This window comes from Saccopteryx bilineata, chromosome 3 (genome assembly GCF_036850765.1).
Source record: "Saccopteryx bilineata isolate mSacBil1 chromosome 3, mSacBil1_pri_phased_curated, whole genome shotgun sequence".
Classification (NCBI taxonomy): domain Eukaryota; kingdom Metazoa; phylum Chordata; class Mammalia; order Chiroptera; family Emballonuridae; genus Saccopteryx; species Saccopteryx bilineata.
In genome coordinates, this window is record NC_089492.1 from 311,363,640 (window position 1) to 311,388,001 (window position 24,362).

A 24,362-nucleotide genomic window follows, 5' to 3' on the forward strand; every position below is an offset into this window, starting at 1 on the left:
TTGGTACATAGGAAATGCCCAATAAATGTTGAACAAATGAATGAGGGGTTACAATAGGGCAGTTGTGATGATTCAATAGGAATAGCAGGGCCAACATGACTGGCACAAGGCCATTCAAGTAAAGGATGAGGTTATCTGTCAGGACAGGTACCTATATCTTTTTTCTTTGGAATAAGAAGAATGCATTTCGCCGTTTTAAAAGTGATGTGGTTAATAAAATATGAAGCTATCTTGTTTGGGTCTTAATACTGCTTCTTAGTGTATGATGTTAGACAAGTTACTTTACATCTCTGTGCCTCAATTCCTTCATCCAAAAACACATTAACTACCTCAGACTGTTTGTGAGGTTTAAATAAATTGATTGATGGAAAGCGCTTAGAACAGTTCCTGACACCTTAAGCTTTATGGTGGTTATATGTATACATATTACCATCCACCCAGCGCGCAGGCGCGTTGGGACAAAAATCGCATAGGAAGCCCGGCTAGCCCAGTCTGCGGCCATCTTGGTAAAGGGCAGCGAAGGCAATCCGTGCGTCGTCAATCTGCGCGACGAGCGGGCACCCGGAGGTCCAGGTCGCTTCAGAAGCGGAGGGTGGGGTAGGGTTGGGGAGGGCGGGCAGCGGCAGTGGCTGCGGGGGTGAGTGGGTCAGGTCCGTGATGGGAGAAGTGGCCGTGGCCGCGGAACCTTGCCCGCTGCGCGAGGATAGCTTCACGCGCTTCTCGTCGCAGAGCAACGTGTACGGGCTGGCGGGAGGCGCGGGCGGGCGTGGAGAGCTGCTGGCCGCTACCCTTAAAGGCAAGGTGCTGGGCTTCCGCTACCAAGACCTCCGACAGAAAATCCGGCCGGTGGCCAAGGAGCTGCAATTTAATTACATACCCGGTGCGTGGCGCTATGGGGCCGGGAGGGGAGGAGGGAGCAGCGGGAGGGTGTGTTAAGAAGACTTCTGAGGCTCTGTCTGAGCCGGATCACCATGATGGGAAAATGGGACCACAGTGATTGAAAGGGGTCAAAGCTGATAATCAAGAGGTTTTGGGGTCAGAAGAACAGGGATAATACGGACCTGGAAGTGGTTAGGATTCAGGATTCCTCCTACCATGGTGATGGTGATTAGGACTCGTTGGGATCCAGAGGTCATGATAATTGCAATGGTTAATGGTTACTGAGTCCTAGAAGGTCAGGGATCACTAGGACTAGAGGGTATTGTGGTCAGAAGTCTAACTGAACCTCGAACTTTGACCTATCCCCTCTCAGTGGATGCCGAGATTGTCTCCATCGACACCTTCAACAAGTCGCCCCCAAAGCGGGGCCTGGTTGTGGGGATCACATTCATCAAGGTACCCAGAGCCCTCTCCCCCTACCTATTCCCTCCTCCTTACATACAGGGTGCATCCCACTGATACAAATCAATCCTGCCTCTACTCTCCCCTGAGGCCCGTTTCCTCCCTCCAGGATTCAGGGGACAAAGGCAGCCCCTTCCTTAACATTTACTGTGACTACGAACCAGGCTCTGAGTACAACCTTGACTCCATTGCTCGTAAGTGTGCTTTAGAGTGAAGAAGGGTTGGAGAGGGTGGGAGGGGAGCCTGTCCAGTCTCCTGTGCCCATCTGCCTGTGCTCCCTACAGAGAGCTGCCTGAACCTGGAGCTCCGGTTCACTCCTTTCCAGCTATGCCACGCAGAGTAAGTAAGCCATAGATGTGATACAGAGGGACACAATAGGAAGTGCGTGCGTCAGTGGGGGAGGGGAGGGACTGGCACAAATGAGACCACAAACCTGCCCACAGACAATCAGATTCTAGTTTTGTTGTGTCTTGTGTTTAAGGTATCTATGGATCAGACATGGCTGAAGAGCTATCATTTTGTTATCCCCAAACTAGATAATCAGAGTTAATTGAGCACCCAAGCTCTGAGATTCCAAGATCTGAAGGTTCTACAGTTTGATAATTCTGAGGTCCTGTCATGATAAAGCCCTTGATAAATGATAAAACATTGTCATATTTCAAGGAGCTATAATACAGACCATCTAGAACCTTGAAGTTTGAGAATTCCATTCTAGAGCTCTGGATTCCATCCTAGAACACCAATGGTCTGTAAAGGCCCAGATGGTAAACATTAGGCTTTTGAATGCCAGACAATCTCTGTCATAACTACCCGTCTGCCATTGTAACAAGAAGGCAGCCATTTGACTATATAAATGAATGGGCATGGCTGTGTTTCGATAAAACTTTATTTATAAAAACAGGTGGTGGGTCGGATTTGGGCTGTGGGATTATAGTATGCCAACCTTTGGTCTACTAGAAACCAACATTCTGGATTCTAGGACTTGGATGTTCTACCATTAAAGTCTCAATATCTTTGGTGGAACTGGGACTCTGTAGTTCTCAATAGTGTCTGGGATTCTGTGACCCATTCTAGAACTCTGTGTTCCATTGCTGAACCACATCTTGAATGAAGATTCTAGCAGATGAAGGCTATTGAAACGGAAGGTTCTAGCATACTAACTTTCTATACCATTCTGCACCTGAGATTCTAGCCTTGGATCCAGTGGCTGGATTCAAGAATATTAGGGTTCTTTCCTTGCAGCAAAGGTTTTTGCAAGAAGGTATTACACACAGACTCCACCACACTGAGGTTGGGCCGCACTGAGATCCTAGATTTCTCTTCTTTCAGGGTCCAGGTCGGAGATCAACTGGAGACCGTGTTTCTCCTGAGCGGGAATGACCCAGCAATTCATCTCTATAAGGAGGTGAGGCAGGGGAGTCGTGGTGGGCACAGCCCTGCTGCGGTTGTCATGCACTGGCCACTGACTCCAACCGGGGGTTGGGTCTTGGTTCTCCCAGAACGAGGGGCTGCATCAGTTTGAGGAACAGCCCGTGGAAAACCTCTTCCCAGAGCTCACGAACCTGACCAGTAGGTAGGAGAGCCCCTGAAAGCAGCCCGATGGGACTGGGGCAGGCCACCTCAGAGAAAGCAGGTGGTGGGAATTGACCCCTAGAGAAATTGGGTGGTGATGGGATTACTGCAGAGAAATCAGGCAGCAGCAGGGTCCCAGGGCTACAGGGATGGGCTCTGTGCTCCTGGGGAGGTAGAACATGGGACTGGAACCCCGTGATGGCCTTCGGCCCCTCTGTCCACCCGCTTGCCTGCTAGTGTCCTCTGGCTTGACATTCACAACCTCCCTGGCACATCCCGGCGACTCTCAGCTCTCGGCTGTCAGAGTGGTTATGTCCGTGTAGCCCATGTGGACCAGCAGAGTCGAGGTAATGGCAGGGTCTGGGGCCTGCATGGAGGTGGGGGGCGGAGGGCTGGGGCAGGGCCCTGAGTCCTTGTCCTCCATGCAGAGGTTCTGCAGACATGGACAGTCCTGCAGGATGGCCCCATCTCCCGAGTCATCGTGTTCAGCCTCTCGGCTCCTGAGGGTGAGCTCTGGGGGTGGGGGCAACTCTGCAGGCTTGGCTACCCCTCACTCATATTTGTACCCTGCTCCCAAAGCACCCAGCTCCCCATCCCTCTGTCTCTTCCCCGGCTCTGGAGCTTAAGTGTGTCCCTTCCCTCCACACCCTCGGGTTTCACTTCTAGCTCCTCACCACTGTGGGCTCATCTGAGACCTGGAGTTGAACTTCTGCCTTCCCCTGGGTGGTCTGACCCCCAGCCCTCACACAGTGACTTCCTTCTTCACTCAAACCCCAGGCTTTTCTCCAGGACTCACGCTGTCCCACCACTCGGGTCTCGCCTGTCCCCTGCGTGTCGCTCTGTCCCACTGACCGAGGTCATTCACTGGTGTCTCCCTGGGCCTGACCTCTGCGGTCTGCCGTCTGTCCCCCAGGCGGGTGTTCATTCTTTTTCCTCCCACTGTCATTCTTACTATGGTCTAACCTTGGACTCTCCTGTCATCAGCTTTTGTCTCTTCTGCTGTCGTAGTCTAACCTCAGATTTTCTAAACTGTTCGTCCTTCTGGTGTCTGACCTCAGTCATTCCCTCATGGTCTAACCTTTGACCCTCCCTCTATAACACAACCTCAAGTCTTTCTCCTGAGGTCTAACCTGTGACCCTCTCACTGAAGGGAGGGAGGTATGAGGAGAAGCCTAGAAGCTGTCCCCTCAGACCTGCCTCCCCATTCATGTTCTTTCTCCAGAGACCAAGGACAGGCCACAGCAGGAAGAATACAGTGTGCTCGTGGCCAGCATGTTGGAGCCAGCTGTGGTGTACCGGTGAGGGCTCTGGGGCCGTAGGTGCCGTCTGACCTCATGCCTCTGCCCTGTAGTCTAACCTTGTCCTCAGCAGATGGGTGAGGTTATTCAGGGCTAGGCAGCCAACGGTGTCCGTGTCTCAGAGCAGGAGGGCAAGTGTCTAAGTCTAGAACTTGTAGGGGGTATGTGGGGGACTTGGAATGGGTAGTACTCTCCCTGGAGGAGGGGGACAAAGCATGCTGGCAAATGTGTAACAACTGCCTCTGGTGCAGGAGAAAAGCTTATTTGTAGCATTTGCCTATTTCTGTGGTGTAAATACTCCTACCTGGAATATGTCAAACTATGGACATGATGCCAGCAGGCTTGCAAAACTTCTGGAAATTGCTCAGTCAGCTCTGGTGAGCCAACACACAGCAGCTGAGACACACCTGGTGGGCAGTGAGGATGTCCCATTGGGGACCAAGCTCTCCAGACTCCATGGGGACAGTGTGGGTGTCTAGATCCCCATGGGAACTATGTAGGTTTACATTTGGGAGTGACACGGTCCCACCCACAGGGATAAGTGTGGGGGTCCAGATCGGGGAGTAGCAGGTGGACAGGCTGAGGAAAGGACTTGAGTTCCCCTTGGTGGATGTGAAGATGCCCAGATTGGAGATGGGATGTCCAGGCTTCAGGAGGAACAGTGTTTCCAGACCTTCGAAGTGGAGCAGTGTGGACGCCTGGCCCAGGGTCTGGCACTAAGGATGGTGGATGCTGCGATCTAACCTCAGCCTCCCCTGCATTGGGGACCCTCAGGGGCCTGCTGAACCGGGGTCTTGAGGACCAGCTTCTCCTGCCTGGCAGTGACCAGTTTGACAGTGTCCTCTGTGGCCTGGTCACCGATGTCGATTTGGATGGGCAACCCGAAGTCCTGGTGGCCACCTACGGACAGGTAGGACCTGAGGGAGGGCCGGACACTCACCTGTCCCCTCTACTGCCCCTGCTCGCCCTGTGTGACCACAGCCACTCACCTGCTGCAGGAGCTGCTCTGTTACAAGTACTGCGGCCCCGAGGCTGGGCTCCTGGAGGCCGAGCATGGAGAGCGTGGATTCCGCCTGCTGTGGCAGAGGAGTTTCCCCAGCCCGCTGCTGGCCATGGCGCACGTGGATCTGACTGGGGATGGGCTGCGTGAGCTCGCGGTGGTCTCCCTGAAGGGCGTGCACATCCTGCAGGTAGCCAGGGTCCTTGCCTCGGGTCCCTAGAGGCAGAACCTGAGATGGAGTTTTTGCACACCTTCTTGAGTGAGGGCGTGTTCTCAGGGCACATGTGCGGTGTGTGTGGGGGGGATTCCCCCACCTTCAGGCAGGGGGTTGGCTGCAGGCTCCTCTGGGGGTAGGTGGTTCCTGTTGGCCGAGGACAGCTTCCAGGTGGGGGTGGAGCACCCTCTGGTGAAGGGGAGTCTGATGCAGTATCTGTCTCCCCCAGAGCCCTCAGCCTCCTTAACTTTTGTCCTTTATTCCTCATGCTTTGTCCACCTCTGTCCCTGCGCTGTGGCCTGGCCTGGGTCTGCCCCCATGATCTAGCCTCCTTCCTTCCCTTTGCCTCCGTGACAAGCGTGACATGCCCAGGGTGCAACCACCCCTCCCGCTGTGTGAGCAGCTCCGCTCTGGCTGTGATCTAACAGCAGCCGCTGTGGAGTTTCTGACTCCCAAGCCCCACCGCCCTTCCTCCCCACAGGGCAGCCTCCAGCCCTAAACAGCCGGTCTCAGCTTTTCGCTATAGGCAGCCTTGAACCCTTCCCTCTTCCAACCCCTGAACTTTCTATTGTGGTCAAGCCTGCACCCTGGCTTTCTCTGTACTTAGATCTCTGACCCTCCCGTAGCACCCTAGCTGCCGTTACCCATGTCACAGTCTCCTATCCAGCCATTCCAGTGGTCCCTGGTCCAACCTGGAACCCTCTATTGCACTTGAACCTCCAAGTAATCTAGTCTGACCTCTGACCTTTTCCCCATGGCCCAGACCCCATCCCCTACGGCGGTGAACTTGTTCCCTGTGATCCAATTCCAAGATCCTTTCCTGTGCTGTTTGTTGTCTAGTCTGGGTTCTTCCTACTGGAGTCTTAACCTTCCAGCCTCTTCTGAGTCATTGTTTGGGCTCTTCTGACAGTCTCTCCTTCAGTGGAATGGCCTAGGTTAGACCTGCGGAGAAAAGATACAGGTTGACCCCAGAGGAAACGTCTGAGCTGAACCACAGTAGATGAGACAGCAGTTAGACCTGAATAAAACAAGATAAAGTTAGACTGAGTGGAGGGGTCTGAGGTCAGACCCTAACAAAGGGCGTGGGTGCATCTCGGTGGAAAGCGCTGAGGTGAGACCGCAGTGGAAGAGGCTGTGGTTTGACGGTGGGAGGAAGGACTTCCCTTCTGCTGCGCTCTCACCGTCCCGTCATCCCGCACTGTGATCTATTTCACGCCATTTCACTGTGACCTATTCCTTCTACATGTTAGGGTCTAGCCTCAGACTCGACCAACCTGGATCTAACTTGGTCCCTCATGGGGGATGCATTTCTCTTTTCCACTTTGATTTGTGCCTCTTCTGCTGTCCTGTTGGCCTATCGTTTTCTGCTGGGCTGTCACCTTTGTGTCTGCTCTGTGGTCTAACCTCAGCCTCTCTCCATGGTCAGACCTTCCTCCCATGTAATGCAATCTTTCTCTCTCCTTTTTTTTTCTTTCTTTTTTTTTTTTTTTTTTTTTTTGATGACAGAGACAGAGAGTGGGACAGATAGGGACAGATAGACAGGAAGGGAGAGAGATGAGAAGCATCAATTCTTTGTTGCTGCTCCTTAGTTGTACATTGATTGCTTTCTCATAAGTGCCTTGACTGGGGGGCTACAGCTAAGCCAGTGACCCCTTGCTCAAGCCAGTGACCTTGGGCTCAAGCCAGAAACCTTTGGGCTCAAGCCAGTGACCATGGGGTCATGTCTATGATCCCATGCTCAGGCCAGCAACGCCACGCTCAAGCTAGTGAGCCAGCGCTCAAGCCGGCAACCTTGGGGTTTCGAACCTGGGTCCTCGGTGTCCCAGTCCAACACTCGATCCACTGCCCCACTGTCTGGTCAGGCTTTTTTAAAATTTTATTTAGAAAGTGAACATTAACAGGGTAGACATTGATCAAGCAGTCTCATATTTTAATCCATCCCATCTTATCCCTTCCAGCGAGTTTTAACCTCAGACTCGTACAGGGTCTGGGGTCCAAGGCTTTGCTTCTCTGACTGGAAAGTCACCGAGGGCTGTTCCCTGGGTCTGCCCTCACCCCACCATCGCTGTGCTCCAGCCCCACACGCTGTGGTTTGCTCTCTGACTCCCCGCCATGGCTGCGCTCCCGGCCTGTGGGATGGTCTCACTCCAGATCATTCTGCATGGTCTAACCTGCACCCCTCCAGCTCTCTCAGCACCCCCTTCCTGCTCTCTGTTCCCACAGCACAGCCTGATCCAGGCCTCGCAGCTGGTCCTGACACGGCTTCGGCACCAAGTGGAGCAGAAGAGATGTCAGCCACAAAGGCTCGGGGACAGGGTGGGTCCAGGGCCTGCTGGGACACCCAGCTCCTGAGCAGGCACCACTGAGGCACTCACGTCCAGCCCTTCCTGGAGGGGGAGGAATCTTGAAGGAGGGGATGCCCGCCCAGGCCCCCAGGGTGGTGGAGCTATGAGTCCTGCTCTGGCTCTGCCCTAGGGTGCCCTGTGACCTCGCCTGACATGCTCCCCCTCTGTGCCTGTGTCCCCCCTTTGAAAATGGGGTGATCTCACCCAATCTCTCCTTCCACTCCAGGTGGGAACTGTCCAGCCACCAATTATTTATATGTCCAGAGGAAGTAATGTTCTGTTGTCTTTATTCTTTTGTTCAGTAAGTGTTTGATGAGAGCCTGGTACCCTGGGTAGGGTGCTGGGCTCACCCAGGAGAATGGAGGGAGGGGGCATGAGTGAGGGGATCCAAGGTTAGACCCAGAGGCTGGACTGAGGAGAAGGCATAGGGTGGACCTCGGAGGAAAGAAATGAGCTTGGGCCATAGCAGAAAGACCAACGTTAAACCACTGTGGAAAAGATGACTGTAAGGGAAAGGCCTGAGGTTAGCCCCCAGGAGGCATAGCTGAGGTTAGACCTGCAGGGGAGGACTGCGGGAAGAGCCCAGTGGGAAGCTCTGGGTCTGAGATGAGGTCCCCAAAGGAAGACAAGGAAACAGCCTCTGAGGAAAGGACCACTGTGCCTGTGTCGATGAGCTATCATTGCAGCAGAGGGGCTGAGGCTAGACCCCTATAAATAATACTGAGGTTGGACCCTGTACCAAGGGCCAAGGTTAGATCCTAGCACAAAGTAATTGAGGTAGATCCCCAGTGGGCAATGCTGGGATAGGGCCCAGGACATACCACGCTGGGAAGGACAGGTTAGTCAGAAATGAAGACCCTAGAGCACCCAGGAGTTGGAGACCAGGCTGATCTCCCATGGCGGCAGGATCTGCCCCCTTCTGTGGCACCAGGAGAAAGATTCAGATGCCTATATCTTCACAGGGGCCAATGGAGGGCCAGGGTGACATTAGAAATTCTGCCCTCCCCCACCAGAGGCCAGGAATAGAATCCAGGTCAAGAGGGTTGGGGAGTAATTCCTGAGCAGGATCTCGGCTGGTGGGGAGGGTGGGCTTCCTCCCCCAGTCAGATGTTGGGTGGGATTCCTGCTTCCTGAGAGAGAGGTCACTCTGGCCATCTGCGTCCTACAATGGAAGTCCACCCACTGGTCTGACCACCTGCACTGACAGTGAAGGCCAAGCTGCCAGTTCTCCACAATGGGTTTTTAAGAGGGAAACCAAGTCTTGGCAACCCTGCCTTCACATCGCCCAGAACCCTGGGCCCAAGACTGGAAAATTGGAAGGGAGTGGATCGATTTCCTCAGTGAGGAGGGTTTCCTCCCTCCTCTGCCTGTCTGCTGTCCCACCTCTCCTCCTGGGCAGGAGTGGGACCGCTGGTGAGTGCTGAGGTGGGGCTGTGAGGCGCGCAGGCCCTGGAGAAGGGAGTGTGTGGGCCTCTGTGTCCACCTTCCGGCTCATGAGTTGATCTTCAGCAGTCTAGGCCACCCACCTGGGCCTAGCAGTTCGCTTCCTGACTACTTGATCTAGGACAGTGTATAGCGTACTGGTTAAGGATTTAGAACCTGAATCCACACTCTACCGCTCTGCCTCAGTTTCCATATCTGTAAAATACAGCTAATAATGTTTCCTCACAGGGTTGGTATGAGGGTTGTATAAACGTGTCAAGTGCTTATAAAGACATAACAATGACCGGCGTGTGGTAAGGAACATCTGAATGACAACTGTTATTAATGAGTGCCTTTGTGGTTGTTCTGGCTGGGTGAGGTTATGTGTACTGGCACGGCATGTGAATTTGGATCTGACTGGCTAAACATTCTTGTCCTCCCCCCAGTTCTGTGAGCCTGTAACTATATTTGTAGCTTTTTTTTTTTTTTTTTTTTGCGTTGTTGGCCCTTATATGGATCAGGGATTATATGTGTGTTGGGGATGGGGACCGAGGAGGCTGCCTCTGGATGACCCCCCCACACACATACAGAGAGCGCCCTCTGCCGCTGTCCCTGCCCGTGGTGCTGAACCTCGTGGGTGCGTGGGTGGGTGGGTGGGCGGGTGGGAGTCTCCGGCTGCTTCGCCCCGCCCCAGTCCCCGCCCCAGGCCTCCCCTGCCCCCGCGCCTGCCTCTACTCCCCCCTTCCCGCCTCTACCTCCTCCCCTCTCCAGCTGCTCCTCCTCCCTCACTCGCCAGCTTCCCACTCCCTAGTGTTCCTACCCCCTCCTCTTCTCCTCCCTCAATCCCCTCTCCCTCCCCTCTCCCTAGCTCTCCCTCTCAGTCTCCAGCTCCTCTCTTTCTCTCCCTCTCTCTCTCTCTTTCTCTCTCTGGCGGGCGGGCAGAGGCGCCCACCACCGCCAGCCCCGTGCTGGGGGACCTTTTCCAGGCTGAAGCCGCAGGTAAGAGACCCTCAGTTAGGTGGGGGCGTGGGAAAAGGACAGTGTTACCCCAGGCTGGTGGAGGGGGGCGTTTGTGGAGCCAGGAGCCGCTTTGTCCTGAACTCGTTTATGGCAGGTGGGGGGCTACATATTCCAGATGGGAATACCGGGGCCCTTCTGTGTGGTGGGGGCGCCACCAGTAGCTAACATCCTCAGCCCCTCCTGAATTCCAGGGAGCATGGCGGGCTGGGGATGGGTGCCTCCTAGGTGCCCGGGGCGGGAGGGTGGGGGCGAGAACAGCCCACCCAGTCTGGGGAAGCCCCCCCTCTGGCTTTCTCTACCTCCGCCCCCGGCTTCCTGTGTCTAGGTCTCCTGTCTGCACATCTCTCGGGGGTCTGCCCTGCAGAGTCCGGCTGCCCCTGAGTTCCGTTTCCCGTTTGCCTGTCTCATCTCTCACTCCTGTCTCTTTCTCTCCGTATCTGCCTGTTCCTGGGTCTGTCCGTGCCTTTCCAGCACTCTGTCTCTATGTAAGTCCTTGGTTTCTCTCTGCCTTCCTGTCTCGCCATCTCTGTTTCTATCGTTTCAGCTTTCCTGTGTCTGTCTCCCTCTCTTCCCGTGTCAGCAGGTCTTCCTCCCTTCCCTGCCCCTTCCCCTCGCTCCTTTCCATCGGTCTCTAGATGTCTGGTCCCTGCCCCTCTCTCTTCCTCTCCCTGGTAGCCCGTTTACTCTCCCACACACCTCATCCCTGCCCCTGGTAAGAGGACCTGGAGGAAAAAGATCTGCCCTGCAGAGTGGGCTCCTCCAGAAGGCGAGACCCCCAAACTCCTCTCCCTTCTTCAGCAGAGCTCCCTCCCGTCCTTGCAGCCTGCACCCACCCCGTCCCTCTCCTGAAGGCAGAGCTCCTGTCCTACCCTTCCTTGTTCCTGCATTCTGGGGCCAGTGCTTGCAGCCTAAACTGTACCCTTTGTAGGCGAGCTTAAACCAGCCCTTTCTTCAGTCTGACCTCCCATTCCTCTTCACATGGAATGGACCAGTCCTGCCTTCGGTCTAACTTTCACATCTCTTGTTGTTTGTCCATTCACGACTCATTCAGCCTTTTGACAATTGCTGAACACCTTTCCTACTCCAGGCACAGCACTAGGTCCTAGGTCAGCCCTGGCCGGTCCCTCCTGTATTCTCACCTCCATCCTTCCTGCTCATGGGGTACCAGCCTCAGACCTGTTTCTCCACGAGATGAATCTCAAAAGCTTCTCCACCACCCGTTGTGTGGCTCTGAGAGGCCCTTCTGAGTATAGAGGTCCCTGGAAGAGGGCCCCAGAGAAGGTGGGCAAGAGTGAATGACGGGGAGAGGTGTGAGCCTGAGTCCGGGGAGAGGTGTGAGCCTGAGTCCGCAGCCCACAGCAACCCATGCTGTGATGGGGTGAGTCATCAGGTGCCCGCGTGGGGCTCCAGATGGGTTTTTTAAAAAAAGGTTAGGAGTCCCACCAGTTGAGTTTCTACCTTTGCTCTGCCTCTGACTTGAAGCTGTGTGACTTGGCCAAGCTGTTTTCCTTCTGGACTTCAGCTTACCCATCAGCGGAGTATCAAAGCCCTGAGCAGTGTGTGTGTATGAGAGAGAGAGAGATCCCCAGGCCGGGACATTGAGTGGCTCAGCCTGAGCAGTAAGTGTGTGTGTGTTTAGAAGCCCAGGTCCTCGCCTTGCACATTTCTCGCCCCACCCAACCCCGCACATTCACCTGAGGAGAAGGGCACCCCTGCTTCCGCCACAGACACAGGAACCACCACTGCCCTCACCAGTGCGAGGGACACGAGGGAAGGAGTCTCACCCCCCCTCCCTCATGCCACACTGGGCTCCCCCCTTAATCTTGCACCCCCACTCTATATATGAGATCTCTGGGGTCCCCAGAAGGGTTTGAGGCAGAACTGGGGCGCTCACCACTGACCCAGCTGGCCACTGGCCCACGAGAGTACAGAGAGATGGCCCCTGGAGACTGTGCCGGCCATCTGCCCTCCTGGCTCCCACCCTGGCCTTAACCTGATCCTTTTGCCCCTGGATGCTAAACCCAGATTAGGTTTCAGTGCTGCTGATGGACAGAGAGAGGCAGAGGCAGGAGCCTATGCAAGGGGGAGCCCAGCTGTCCCCAGCAACAAGGCTCAGACCTCGTGATCGTTTATTTCACAAATATTTATCTTGCGCTTTCTCTCCTCTTCTAAGGCCTCAGTGAGAGGAAACCAGGTTTTTGAGGAAAAGGGATTGATTCGGGCTGTTCTGTGTAGCCTGTCGGCAAGGAGAGCAGGCACAGCCCGCTGACCCTGGCCTCCCAGAAGGCCACAGCAGAGGGACAGGTTGTTAGACCAGAGGGATTACTCCACAGGTCAAGGCCCTTCCGTGAGAGAGGGAGTTAGATGCTTTAGATCAGGGGTCCCCAAACTATGGCCCCGCCCGGCGCATGCGGCCCCCTGGGGCCATTTATCCGCCCCCACCGCACTTCCAGAAGGAGCACCTCTTTCATTGGTGGTCAGTGAGAGGAGCATAGATCCCATTGAAATACTGGTCAATTTGTTGATTTAAATTTACTTGTTCTTTATTTTAAATATTGTATTTGTTTCCGTTTTGTTTTGGTTTTTTACTTTAAAATAAGATATGTGCAGTGTGCATAGGGATTTGTTCATAGTATTTTTTATATAGTCCGGATCTCCAACGGTCTGAGGGACAGTGAACTGGCCCCCTGTGTAAAAAGTTTGGGGACCCCTGGTTTAGATGAATTCTGAACTCCCAGGTGGCCGTTGTTCCTCCTGACAGCTGGGGAAGGGGGAGGGAGAAGAGAATTAGTCTTTGCTTTGGATCCTGGTGGGTTTGTAATTATGCCTAAGTCGTTGTTAATTAGGGGGCTGCTAATTAGACATATCATTAGGGGACTTGGTGATGGGGGCTAATTGTGTGGTGGCCCTTTAAGAATCACCCCTCACTCCCGCCTACACACACACACACACACACACACACACACACACACACACTCCTTCTCAGGGAGGTTCTGCCAACATTCTGCCTCCCTCCCTGGAGGAGCCAGCTCCCAACCCAGGAGGACGTGAGTAGGTGGGTGCATGTTGGGGGCAGGCTGTGGGTTAGACTCAGAACTTTTTCCCGACAGAAATGGAAGGTGCGGGAAGAAATGAGGCTGCTGGCTAAAGAGGGGTCAGGGTTGGTGGAGGTTAAGAGGACCCCCTTCCTTTCTCAGTTTTTTTTGGGGGGCTATTGGGTTACCATGGCAATGCAAGGGTGGGGATGGAAAAGGAGTTGTAAATCAGGGTCATTATTGGAGAGAAAAACTGGGAGCCACAGAATTGTTGCTGGGGGACCTCGGACAAGTTATATAACCTCTCTGAGCCTTGGTCACCTGTGAGATGGCTAGGGAGTCCCCAAAATGGGTTGGTGCCATTTTGAATAGAATGGTCAGGGAAGGAAATATCTGAGTGGGGACCTTAAGGAGGAGAAGTGGATGTGTAAGGAAGAGAGTCTGAGGAAAGAGGAACAACAGGTGCCAAGTCCCTGAGACAAGAAATTGCCCCGTATGTCTGAGAACCAGTGAAAAGGTAGTGTGGCTGGGACCAAGTGAGCAAGGGGAAGGAGCGGAATGAGGCCAGAGAGGGAACCAGGGCAGATTGCGCCAAGTCTTACAAGCCACGCAGAGATGGTACTCCAGGTGAGCAGGGAGCCATGGAGGGTTCTGAGCAGAGGGAAGAAGTGAAGAGCTGATTTGCATTTTTTAATTTATTTTTTATTTTTATTTATTCATTTTAGAGAGAGAAAGAGGGGAGGAGCAGAAAGCATCAACTCCCATATATGCCTTGACCAGACAAGTACAGGGTTTTGAACCGGCAACCTCAGTGTTCCCAGGTTGACGCTTTATCCACTGTGCCACCAGAGGTCAGACGAACTGATTTGCATTTTTAAAGGAAACCTAGACCAGACACAGATATAGCCATTCAAACCCAGGACCGGAAGCAGGAAGAGGAATATTGAAATAGTAGAGACCCCACACCCACATAGGGGACAAAAAAACCAAAACAGGGTTCATGTATCGTAGCCGCTGAGGAAATACACACCTCACAGAGATAGAGGTACTGAAGAGAGACATCTGCTGCCATTACAGGGAAAGATGTGACAGATCCTCCAGCAGCTCCTCCCCGACCCCACCCGAGACAGACACCCCAGCACCCACCACAGCCCTGGTTCTGAGCAGGAGTGCTCGGAGGGCCAAGTTGGAAACCATTAGAATCAGCTAATGAATCACCTCCAACCTTTTGCCTCAGCCACTGAATTATTCAGTCGTGTGTGTGTGTGTGTGTGTGTGTGTGTGTACGCACACGTGCCTGGCTTCATTCATGCATTATATGTATGTCTGTGAGATTATTCTGTAGTGTGGGGTGTATGAGTAGCCCACTCCTTTTTCAGTGCTGTATAATATTCCAGGTGTGACCATTCCACACGATATTTCTCCATTTTACTCCTGATAGGCATCTGAGTTGTTTCAAGATAGCAGCTACCCATAAATAAAGGTGCTGTGAACACTCTTGTATGTGTCTTTTGGTGGACACATGATCTGTTTCTCTTGGGTACATACTGTAACTGGGAGCAGAATTGCTGAGTCGTAGTTTGCACAATGTTCAGCTGTAGTTCCACTCCCGGTTTACACTCCCATCTGCTGCGTGTTTGTCTTCATCTTTCTGTGTCTTTCTTCCTCAGTCTCCATCCTTTCTGTGTTAGTCCTCAGCTCCCCCTTTGTCTCCACCCCAACAAGCCTTGACTCTTGTGTGTCAGGGAGGGCTGTACTCCCCTCACCCAAACTTCTTCCTCCTCTCCCACAGGACCCCGCCGCCCTCCATGGCTCCCCTGGCCTTGGTGGGATTTGTGCTCCTTCTGGGGACTCCCCCATGCTTGGGGGCAGCCACCCCAACCCCCTCTCTGCCTCCTCTCCCTGCCAATGATACTGAGACCAGCACAGAGGTCTGCCAGGGTTCCAACCGCTGCCAGCCAGGGGTCCTGCTGCCCGTCTGGGAGCCCGACGACCCATCGCTGGGTGACAAGGCGGCACGGGCAGTAGTTTATTTTGTGGCCATGGTCTACATGTTCCTGGGTGTGTCCATCATTGCTGACCGCTTCATGGCATCCATTGAGGTCATCACGTCGAAGGAGAAGGAGATCACTATCACCAAGGCCAACGGCGAGACCAGTGTGGGCACCGTCCGCATCTGGAACGAGACGGTGTCCAACCTCACGCTCATGGCCCTGGGCTCCTCAGCACCCGAGATCCTGCTGTCTGTCATTGAGGTCTGTGGCCACAACTTCCAGGCGGGCGAGCTGGGCCCAGGCACCATCGTAGGCAGCGCTGCCTTCAACATGTTTGTGGTCATTGCTGTGTGCATCTATGTCATCCCGGCCGGCGAGAGCCGCAAGATCAAGCACCTGAGAGTCTTCTTTGTCACTGCATCTTGGAGCATCTTTGCCTACGTCTGGCTTTACCTCATCCTTGCTGTCTTTTCCCCAGGTGTGGTCCAGGTGAGCAAGGATCCATGGACACTTCCGTGGTGCATGTGTGTCTACAAAACCCAGAGGGGTGGCTCTCTGGGCTTGGATAGTTCATTCATGTATCTGCAAAAATGCATGCTCACATCTGAGAGGGCCGCCAGGTACGGCTGTGTAGGTCACGTGCTGCACAAGTGCTTTGCGCTGGAAAGGGCAAGTTGGGACTGGCGTCCCGTGGGTGCTGCCAGGCCATGTCTTGGATGGCTACAGGTCCTGGAAAGGGCTCGTCTGCCCAGAGGGGGGTGCCATTTGCCATTACCCATCCAGAAGGAACACCTTTTAGCTCTCACAAGGGGGCCACATGTGCTAAGAAGGTCCTTGTGATCTGCATAATGCACACTGCAGTGTACAATCCAGCCAGGTGTTGGCTAGGAATGTTCACCTTTTCCTATTCTCCTTACCTTTTACATTATTTATTCCTTCTTTTGCAATAAGACATCCCCCATTTGCACAATTCATGTTGCAGTTGCATAATCCAGCCTCGTGTTTTCTGACAGTGCTAATTGATTTGGGTAACTTATTGAATTTGCATAATTTATCCATGAACATGCACAGATACTTGCCCGCAACTGTGTGATCTGTGTATTTACCACATAGTCAGTTGTGGTTTGCACCATTCACTCATTATTCATAATTGGTACCTTTATGTTTTTATTGATTTTAGAGAAAGAGGAAGGGGGAGAAAGAAAGAGTTAGAGAAACATTGATCTGTTGTTTCACTTATTTATGCATTCATTGGTTGATTGTTGTATGTGCTCTGACCGGGATCAAACCCACAAGCTTTGCATATCAGGACAACGCTCTAACCAACTGAGCTACCCAGCCAGAGACATAATTGATTTCTGATGTTAAGATCATTTATGCCACTTCACTGCAATTTATACTCACACCAGCATAGGTATAAGCCCAGTCTGCAGCAAAGGCTACTTTGCATAATTTATTCCAATAGTGAGACAAAATTGAGACCCAGCTGCATAATTTATACCCACGTTCACATACTCATTTGCCTCTTGTTTGTCCAGTGTCTTAACCAGCATAACTGTCTAGTCCTAAAGCTTTTGCCTAATTTATTTCCCACAATCCTGAGACTGCTGCCTATATTTGCATAATTTACTTATGGGCCTGCTTAAATAATTCACACACATGCTACCCAAGATTCCTTCACACACGTGTGTAATCTGTTCCTGCATTTCTGTCAGATTTCACCAGTTATAGTTTCTTTTCGGGAAGGATCTGAAGGTAGAGGTATGAAAAGTCTTTGCAGATGATATAAAGGCAGAACTGGAGGATAAGAAGGCAGAGAGAGGAAAGGAGGAGAGAGTGGCACCAGAGGATAGGGATGAGAGAGGGAGAGAGACAGCTACTGGGATCGACCCATGACTGTGGCACAGAGTTTCCTGGCAGCCATGGCAAAAAGTACAGAGCGGTGTGTCTCAGGCGCTATTATAGAGGATGGTCTCCTGGTTTCAATTTTCTTTTTTTTTCTTTTCTTCTCTTCCAATTAAGAGGAGAGGAGATAGACAGACTCCCACATGTACCCCAACTGGGATCCACCCAGCAACCCCCATCTAGGACTAATGCTCTGCCCATCTGGGGCCATGCTCGCAACAGAGCATGAGTGTCTAAGTCAGAGGCTCCACAGAGCCATCCTCAGCAGCTGGGGCTGATGCACTCGAACCAATCAAGCACTGGCTACAGTTGGAGAGAGAGAGAGAGAGAGAGAGAGAGAGAGGAAGGGGGAGGGGTAGAGAAGCAGATGGCTGCTGCTCCTGTGTGCCCTGACTAGGAATTAAAGCCCGGACATCCACACACCAAGCTGGTGCTCTACCTTTTAGCCAACTGGCTAGGGCCCTGGTTTAAATTTTCAAAATGGTCTTTGGTGAGGATTTACACTAAAACTGTGAAAAAATTTCAGACACCATGGATGAGAGGAGAGGTAAGGAGTGGGTAGAGGAGAGATATCTCCCAGAGAAGGAGCTGGCTCAGATGTAGGGAACAGACAGTATAAGCTTCATCCACAGCTCTGGATGAAGAAGTAGCCACAGAGGGTCCGTTTGAGAGTAACAGACCCCAGAATTAGGGGACATTTTTGTGAAATAACTGAAGGAACTGACGTGATAAAGATGTCACTAGCCCCTCCTAGATGCAAGTGAACTGAGGCAGTGAGAAGATCAGTCTGGCTCTGGATTTTTATCCAGATGTGCTGTGTGATCCCAGGCAAAGTCCATACCCTCTCTGGGCCTCAGTTTTCAAATTTGAACCATTGAAGGGGTTGAACTAGACCATTGGTTTTTGACCTTTTATAATCAATGCTCCTTTTTTATAATTATTTTTTTGTTACATCCCCTTTACTCTGCTGATGTGAAATTCTAAGATAATAAGAGATAACAATAGCCTCAGAGTTTGATGCATAGACCCTGGAGCCAGGGGCCTGGATTCAAATGCCACCTCTGTGGCTTCTTAGCTGTGGAACGTTGGGCAAGTTTCTTACCTGCTCTGTGCCTCAGTTTTCACCACCTGTAGTCTGGGGTCATCATAGTACTAACTTTAGAGGGCTATGTGAGGATTAACTAAATTGGTACATATGGAAGAGCTTATTAGTACATCCAGCCAGGAACAGAGTGATGGTGAGCTTTCTTCTCATGAGTGAACTTGAACTTGCCTATGTTGTTGGCTTCGCCAAGTCAGTATAATGCCTGAACTGTGGCATCGAGGAAAGGAATCTCTCATCAGACAGTGTGCATTTCCACGTGTAAATGCTTCAGCATGAATTCAAAGTCATGACAAGGGAGCCAGATGCCAGCACCGACTTATAAAGAACAAGTCTGGGTTTAGAAGGAAGAAAAAGATCAAAGACCATTCCATGCAAGTATTCAAGCAGAGGAGCAGTTAGCCTTAAGGTTAAAAATGAGCATATTCAGCATCTGTTAAACCATGCAGGAAAATGCCTCATATATATGTGAGACAGAGTTGTATTTTGGCTCTAGTTATTATAGGCAGGGTTTTCACGACATGAATGTCATGTGGGAGGTTCCAAAATCAAGCAGGACATGACTTGGATGTCACTAGGCTGGAATTGTATCCCCATCCCCAATGCTGGCGACCCATAAGCACCGCTAGATTTCTGATATCCCCTCTTGGAGGCATTTCTGTCCATGATGCCCGAGGTGTGTCCTCTCCCAAGTCGGGCAAGTCCATGTGTTCTTTCACAGTGAGTGCCTTAGGAGGAAGACGGGAATCTGCTAGAATCTCCTTTCATTTACCTACAGGGAGGAAAGCCAACCTCAGGGGTTTGAGATGGATGGTCTTCTGATTAGAAGAGAATTCCCCACAATATAGACAGTGGCCAGTTCACTGAACACAAGGCAAGGGTTCATTTTATAGCTTGTGCAGAAAATCCAGCTTCTCTTCACAAACCTGCAAGGTGGCTTTTGTGCAGTTTTATTATTTCTAAGCCCTGCCTTTTCACTGAGCCATCAGTAAAAACAGGGACAAGGGCATGTGGTGATTGGCTCTGAAAAGCATCTTCCTCACCAGACTCATTTTTAAGATATCTCTGGGGCCATCTACTAGTAAATATTTGTTAATCTTTTCTTCTTTATCTTTAACAAGAAAGGTAACGTTTGAGCCTTTATAAAGTAAACTGTCATGTACTGGTGAATGTTACCTGTGTGTGCCCAGGCCTGTGTCAGTCCACAGGCTACTGAGTCCCAGACCTCAATGAGCCCAGGATAACAAGCCCTAGTAATGACGATGATGATAATGGTAATTTCACGTTTTGAGTATTTTCCATGTGTCAAAACTGTCAATGCTGCGTGCCAGGCGTGCATAGCTCGTTCAGCCTTGGGGATGTCCCCATGTCGTAGACAAGAGGCTGGTCTCCAGACGTACCAGAGTCTGAACCCGGCACTGCCTCATCTCTGTGGGGAGGCAGCATGTAAACATAGGAACTCATTTCACAAGGCTGTGAGAGGAGCCAAACTTAAGCTTCTTTTAGAATCAGAGTCCTGTTCCTAAGGGCCAAATTCTAAGGAAGGAGAGTCTAGCAGGGCTGTATTCACTGGTGCTGTTGGGGTGGGGGTGGGGGATCCAGAGAGTTTAGGGAGGAGGAGGGCAGAGCACAGATCAGGGTGACAGCTGGGGTTTGGAGAAGTGGAGGTATCCCAGGTTGGGTGGGTGGGGCGGGGAATGGATCAGGGAGAGGGAGAGGGAGTCAGAAAGTGCCAAGCTCTGGCCTGATGGGCTGGGACTGGGGGAGGAGGGTGGGCTCTCCCTTGGTGGCGGCTGAGAATATCTGGGTTCCTGGCACTTGGGCAGCTGGGTATGGTTCTCAGCGTGAGAAATGTGGATGAATGAGGAGACGGAGGGGGGGGGGGGCAGAGAGAGAGAAACTTCAAAGAATCTCACAAGGGAATACAAAGTATATTAAAAACCATGTAAACATGTCAACAAGAGGCAACAAGAAAGGAAGATAGACAGGAGGAAGGATAAAAAACCAACTGACACAGAAAATGAGACAGAGGCAGGGAGAGAGAGACCAAGACCTAGACAGAGAGATGGGGAGAGACAGAGACTAATAGAGAAAAGAGCCAAGAGAGAGATAAAAAGAGAGGGAGAGAGATACCTGAAAAGAGACCTTACCTACCAGACTCATTTTAAAGATACCTCTGGAGCCATCTAATAGTAAATACTCGTTAATCTTTTCTTCCTTATCTTTAACGAGAAAAGTAACATTTGAGTTACTTGTATCTCTGAAGACAGAGACAGAAAGAAATGGGGAGAGACAGAGAGGAACAGAAACAAAAATCAAGAGAGAGGCAAAAAGAGAGGGAGGGAGAGATGGAGGAAAGGAGACCGAGAGAAATAGGGGAGGGAGAGATGAACAGAGACAAGAGCGGAATAGAGAGAGAGACAAAGAGAGAGGCAGAGACGGGAGTCCGAGATGGGAATCGGAGATGGGGAGAGATGAGGAGAGATGCAGAACAGAGAGCACCTGCTGAGCTCAGGGACCCAGGCACGGGGAGACAGGCGCCGAGAGCCGGCGGGAGGCTGCGAGCGCGCCCCCTGGCGGAGCGGCGGTCCTGACCCGCGGCCGCCCGCAGGTGTGGGAGGCGCTGCTGACTCTCGTCTTCTTCCCGGTGTGCGTGGTGTTCGCCTGGATGGCCGACAAGCGGCTGCTCTTCTACAAGTACGTGTACAAGCGCTACCGTACCGACCCGCGCAGCGGCATCATCATCGGCGCCGAGGGCGACCCACCCAAGAGCATCGAGCTGGACGGCACGTTCGTGGGCGCCGAGGTGCCGGTCGAAGTGGGCGGCCTGGGCCCCGGCCCCGCCGAGGCCCGCGAGCTGGACGCCAGCCGCCGGGAGGTCATCCAGATCCTCAAGGACCTCAAGCAGAAGCACCCGGACAAGGACCTGGAGCAGCTGGTGGGCATCGCCAACTACTACGCGCTGCTGCACCAACAGAAGAGCCGTGCCTTCTACCGCATCCAGGCCACGCGGCTGATGACCGGCGCGGGCAATGTGCTGCGGCGACACGCGGTGGACGCGTCGCGCCGGGCCTCCCCGGCCGACGGCCCCGGCGAGGACGAGGACGACGGCGCCAGCCGCATCTTCTTCGAGCCCAGCCTCTACCACTGCCTGGAGAACTGCGGCTCCGTGCTGCTGTCCGTCACCTGCCAGGGCGGCGAGGGCAACAGCACCTTCTACGTGGACTACCGCACGGAGGACGGCTCCGCCAAGGCCGGCTCCGACTATGAGTACAGGTGGGTGCCGGGGAGGGGAGGAGGGCTGGCCGTTCGCAGGCCGTGGGCTCCACCGTCCAGCAGCCTCCAGGCTCATGTGTCTCCCAGCGACTTCTGGTGCCTGTCCTCACTCTGCTATGGGCAGTCCTGGGATCCATTCATTCACTCACTCGCTTACTCTTGAGAGCCTACTTTGTGCTGGACGCTGATCCAGGCATTTGGCACACACTGCTGGACAAGAGAGCATGAGTGGCCACTATCCACAGGCTGTCCCTACCTTGTTCATTATATACCTGTGGGTGCTTGTGCCTGACTCCATGCTGTTAACACTGTAGCTCCATTATAAGCATCCTTACCTGGTAGAACAAGTACCCCCCCCCACACACACACACACCATTACCGAAGTGAAAATGTTTATTGAGCACCTATCCTTATGCCATGGGTACATCATGGTGAACGAGACATCTATGGTCCCTACCCTCCAGTTACAATGAGGCTGTAAACTATTAAACATAAAAATCATCAGGTGGTATAAATGCTACCTGGAAAAATTAAATAGGATGAGGAGAGTGAAGATGCAAAAATTGTCCCCAGGTCTTTGGCTCCACCATAAAGCAACCCATCCTTTGCACCCTACTGAGTCTCAATGCCTTCTCCTCATCCCCCCATTTTGAGTAGACTTGTGATCTTCCCTCATTCAGCAATGCGTACTGGGCACCTACTAGGTGCCAGCTGCTTTTTTTTTAGTTGCTCCACATGAAACAGTCAACAAAATAGCTTCTGTCCATGTAGCCCACAAAATTCGTTATTTTTAATTCTTCTGTCTGTGCCACACTCTTTTCAGAATTGTAGCTTTGCAGTATAATTTGTTAACTGATGTGCAAGTCTCCCACAGTTTCCTATAATAACAACACTTATCCTGTGTCTACTATGTGTCAGAAATGGATCAGGGCAGTGGAGACCAGCTGTGAGTGAAACACTTAAGTCCCTGCCCTAACGGAGTCAACATTCCTGTGGGAAAGACAGGTCATTAGGAAGTATATGCTGAATACATAAAAATGTCAGCAAGTGGTACAAGCTGTGAAGAAAAGTAAAGCAGAGGACGAGACAGTGTTGGTGGCTGAGATTTTCACAGGTCCCACCTGCTGTCATCTGCCACACCTCCCTTTCATCCGCCCCCTGAACTGTTCAAAGATCTTTGGTCCTGTCATCACACAACAGCCAGTCCCTGACCCAGATTCACAAACTGTTCGTGTTCTGTCCTGATTGCAGTCAGACTCTTGCTTTAATATATAATATTAATAGTTGTGGCACTATATGTGAGTTGCAGACAGCATGACCCTGCACTCATAAATACTGCTAAGAATAGTAACATTCTCCTACATGACCACAAACACTTGTCACACTCAAGACATTTAATACTGAATCAATATTATTGTGCAATGTACAGTCCATGTTTGCATTTCCCCACTTGTCCCCGAAATGTCCCTTATGGCTGTGTTTTCACTCCCTCCCCCTCTTCCCATCCCACCCACTTCCACTTGTGTCTGATTGTCATGTTTCTTAGTCTCCTTCATCCTAGATCAGTCCCTCAGCCTTTCCATGACTTTTGTGACCCCAACACTTTTGAAGATAAGCTCATTACTGGAACAGTCCTCAGTTTGGGTTTGTCTAATGACTCCTGGTGGCGAGATTCAGGTGATGAGCTTTGGCCAGGAACTCATGGAAGTGAGGCTGTGTCCTCCTCAGTGCTTATGACACCTACTGTCCCCTTACTAGTGATGCTTGATAAAGATGGTGCTAAAATTATCACATTCTACTATCCCTTAAGTTTACATTTCTTTCTTTCTTTCTTTCTTTTTTTTTAATATTTTTCCAAAGCTGGAAACGGGGAGGCAGACAGACTCCCGCATGCACCCTACCGGGATCCACCCGGCACACCCACCAGGGGGCGATGCTCTGCCCATCCGGGGCGTCGCTCTGTCGTGACCAGAGCCACTCTAGCGCCTGGGGCAGAGGCCAAGGAGCCATCCCCAGCGCCCCGGCCATCTTTTGCTCCAGTGGAGCCTCGGCTGCGGCTGTGGGAGGGGAAGAGAGAGACAGAGAGGAAGGAGAGGGGGAGGGGTAGAGAAGCAGATGGGCGCTTCTCCTATGTGCCCTGGCCGGGAATCGAACCCGGGACTCCTGCATGCCAGGCCGACGCTCTACCACTGAGCCAACCAGCCAGGGCGTACATTTTTTTTTTCAATTACAGTTGACATTCAATATTGTATTAGTTTCAGGTATACATCATAGTGGTTAGACATGTATAGAACTTATGAAGTGATTCCCCCCAATAAGTCTGTTACCCATCTGGCACCATGCATAATCATTACAATATTATGGAATATATTCTCTGTGCTGTTCTTTAGATCCCCATGACTACCAATCTGTACTTCTTACTCTCTTTGCCCTTTTTCAATCCCTCCCCCCCTCTGGCAACCATCAGTTTGTTCCCTGTATCAATGAATCTGTTTCTGTTGTTTGTTTTTAGATTCCACATATAAGTGAAATCATATGGTATTTGTCTTTCTCTAATTTCACTCAGCATAATACCCTCTAGGTCCATTCATGTTGTTGCAAATGGTGAGATTTATTTATTTTTTTAGTGGATAAGATTCCATTGTATGTATGGACCACATCTTCTTTACCCACTTATCTCCTGATGGGCAGGTACTTAGGTTGCTTCCATATCTTGTCTACTGTGCATAATGCTGCAGTGAACATAGGGATGCATGTTTTTTCAAATTAGTGTTTCAGATTTCTTCAGATAAATACCCAGAAATGGAATTACTGGGTCATCAGGTCGTTCTATTTTTT

At 51.9% G+C, this 24,362-nt stretch overlaps 2 protein-coding genes across 3 annotated transcripts in view; both read left to right on the top strand.

The window, feature by feature from the left end:
• The first annotated feature begins 612 nt into the window (after positions 1 to 612).
• Positions 613 to 9,573, top strand: KPTN (kaptin, actin binding protein). The gene is made up of 12 exons (XM_066271685.1): positions 613 to 880; positions 1,253 to 1,335; positions 1,451 to 1,535; positions 1,626 to 1,680; positions 2,671 to 2,746; positions 2,841 to 2,914; positions 3,151 to 3,260; positions 3,342 to 3,419; positions 4,136 to 4,211; positions 4,986 to 5,121; positions 5,210 to 5,401; positions 7,649 to 9,573. The coding sequence occupies exons 1-12, from the start codon at positions 658 to 660 to the stop codon at positions 7,775 to 7,777; spliced, it is 1,317 nt and encodes a 438-aa protein (XP_066127782.1). The 5' UTR covers positions 613 to 657; the 3' UTR covers positions 7,778 to 9,573.
• Positions 9,574 to 9,945: 372 nt separating this feature from the next.
• The window catches only part of SLC8A2 (solute carrier family 8 member A2), a 29,584-nt gene continuing 15,167 nt past the window's right edge, over positions 9,946 to 24,362 (top strand). For both annotated transcript variants that reach the window (XM_066271686.1, XM_066271687.1), the window contains exons 1-3: positions 9,946 to 10,191; positions 15,040 to 15,730; positions 20,860 to 21,524. In XM_066271686.1, coding sequence (XP_066127783.1) covers positions 15,056 to 15,730; positions 20,860 to 21,524 — 1,340 coding nt within the window. In that variant the 5' untranslated portion in view covers positions 9,946 to 10,191; positions 15,040 to 15,055. The remainder of the gene's footprint in view (positions 10,192 to 15,039; positions 15,731 to 20,859; positions 21,525 to 24,362) is intronic.